This window comes from Notothenia coriiceps, unplaced genomic scaffold (assembly GCF_000735185.1).
Source record: "Notothenia coriiceps isolate Sejong01 unplaced genomic scaffold, NC01 NC01_scaffold00024886, whole genome shotgun sequence".
Classification (NCBI taxonomy): Eukaryota; Metazoa; Chordata; class Actinopteri; order Perciformes; family Nototheniidae; genus Notothenia; species Notothenia coriiceps.
In genome coordinates this window covers 1-2,490 of record NW_011357587.1, presented here as the reverse complement: position 1 = coordinate 2,490, position 2,490 = coordinate 1, and the positions used below count along the sequence as shown (strand labels likewise).

Here is a 2,490-nt window from a genome sequence, read left to right as displayed (position 1 = left end):
AAAATGAGAAAGAAAAGTAATTACCTCAAATTAACCTAAGAGATGGCTTCAAAGCACAGTTATCAAACTACCTCATCTCTGGAATACTAATTCATTTAAGTATTGTATTGTATTGTATTGTGCTGTACTGTGGTGCAGCTGAAGCATTGCATTGATAACATTCGGCCCCCTTTGTAAGAGATTGCAAAGGGACTACAGCTGAAATGAGCTCATTAGCTAACACACAATTCCAATGCAGTCATGAAGGTGAAACAAACTATAACATCTGAGTCGTTGTCTGTTTCAGGTCCACTCTGCAGGTGATCCGCACCATGGCCTGTGAATACGCTCTCTGCTCGCTCTTCGTGCCCGGAGACAGGCAGATCATCCTGGGAACCAAGGTAACAGATTCTGCCTTTTTATTGGAGTCTGTTTTGTGTTTCACTTTATAACTTGGCTTGAAAAGACATGGTTACTGGACTGATAAAGTCTTGTTTAGTTTCTACTTTGTGTTAACTGAGGCCTGTTTTTCCTGTCAGAGCGGGAAACTGCAGATCTTTGAGCTGGCCTCTGGGAGCCTCCTGGAGACGGTGGACGCTCACAGTGGAGCTCTGTGGTCCCTGTGCCTCGCCCCGGACCAGGTACACCCCCTGCAGAAATCTATTTATAAATATCCCCTACCAACTGAGTATATGGGTACATGTATTACTGTTACTATTCTTTATTCCCTTACCTATACATTTTTCTTTTAATATTATCTTCTACATTACTTTACTTTTACCTATACATGTTTCTATTTTATTTAGTTAGTTATTTAATTTACTAGCTAGGATCGGGAGGGGGGGAAAGGGGAACAAAAAATATATATATATTGACTATATAAATGTAAACTCATTGTGCCTGACTCAATAAAAAAAAAAATTAAATAAATAAATATCCCCTACCATGTCGTACCGTTACTCTAACCAGCTGTGTTTTCTGTTCTCATTTGTCGTGTCGTCATTCCTGTAGAGGGGGATTGTCACAGGAAGTGCAGATAAGAAGGTGAAGTTCTGGGAGTTTGAGCTGATAAAGGACGAAGGAAGCAGTAGCGGACAGAAGTAAGTCACCACTCTGTTCAATGTTTAAATATCAGGACAGTTTATTTCGGACCATCCTATGTTTCCTTGCACCTCGAATGAATTACTCAACTGCAACACAGATCTTCAGATATTGCCTCCTGGGACAAAAATGATTGTCTAATGTTTTTTATTTTAAGGTTTAATTCAGCTTTAATTGTTATTATAAATTGTTTCTACTTTTTATTTGGCTGTTTACTTTAGAGATGGTAGAAGATGCTACAGTAGTCAGCATGTTCTCACTTCTAAATATGAATATGTTAATTTAAAATATGTTGCGTGTGTTTGTTTCAATTGGCAATATCTTGGCAAAGCACCAAATGCTCAGCAACCAGACTGAGAGACATTACTCATGGTTAAGTATTTGTGTGTACGTGTTATAGGCGGCTGACAGTGAATCACACACGCACGCTGCAGCTGGAGGAAGACATTCTGTGTGTGAAGTTTTCTCCTGACAACCGCCTGCTGGCCGTCTCTCTGTTGGACTGCACGGTCAAAGTCTTCTACACAGACACTCTGAAGGTACACTGCACTGAAAACACGGCATACTAAGAGTATCATTCATTCATTAAACATATGCATATATTGTTTTGTAACATTTCTCCCTCTCCCTGCTGCAGTTCTTCTTGTCTCTGTATGGACACAAGCTGCCTGTACTCTGTCTGGACATCTCACATGTGAGTACTACAAGATTTAGAAAGTGTTAAAGGTCCCATGTCGTGGCCATTTCCACTGATCATAATTCCATTGTTGAGGTCTACTAGAATAGATTTATATTGTGCAATTTTCCAAAATCACTTTGGTTTCTCATACAGCATCTCTGTAAACTACGTGTATTCACTGAATTTCACTCTCTGCCTTTAACGGCTCGTTGTAGCTCCAGTAGCTCCAGCCCCCACCCTCCCTGTGAGCACAGTGTGCTCTGATTGGTCGGGACGTTGTGAATCGCGCTGAGCTCCGTGGAGGTGTGGTTTCCTTGTTTAGCGAAACACAGCCAAACTCATCCTGAGCACACACAAAGTCACAGCCGAAGTAAAAACAATAAGTGTGGCTTGATATTGAGTAAGAAAAAGGTTGATAAACGCTGTGAGAATGGGTCTGCAGAGAGAATTTCACCGCGAGAGAATGGGTCTGCAGTGAGAATGGGTCTGCAGAGAGAATGGGTCTGCAGAGAGAATTTCGCCGCGATCCCAACTGTCTGTTATCAGCCTGCAGCCAGGGAGGAGAAATCAGCAGAGCTGCCTGCACTGAGTGTGTGTGTGTGAGGAAGTCCGTGGATTGGTCAATTTGGACCAATCAGCGGGGGCTTAACGTAACGGCTCCACGGATTGGTCCATTTGGTTCCGGGTCAACGCATGACATCATGAGTTACCCGGAAGAATCAAATGGACAG

The 2,490-nt window shown here is 42.2% G+C and overlaps 1 protein-coding gene across 1 annotated transcript; it reads left to right on the top strand.

Moving 5' to 3' along the window:
• Positions 1-277: 277 nt before the first annotated feature.
• On the top strand, positions 278-1,774 carry LOC104955860 (WD repeat-containing protein 3-like; the record flags this gene model as incomplete). The annotated part of the gene is made up of 5 exons (XM_010783251.1): positions 278-380; positions 519-620; positions 991-1,079; positions 1,481-1,619; positions 1,718-1,774. Coding segments are annotated over exons 1-5 (456 nt in total), but the record flags the coding sequence as incomplete, so codon positions are not given.
• Between the last annotated feature and the right edge of the window lie 716 nt (positions 1,775-2,490).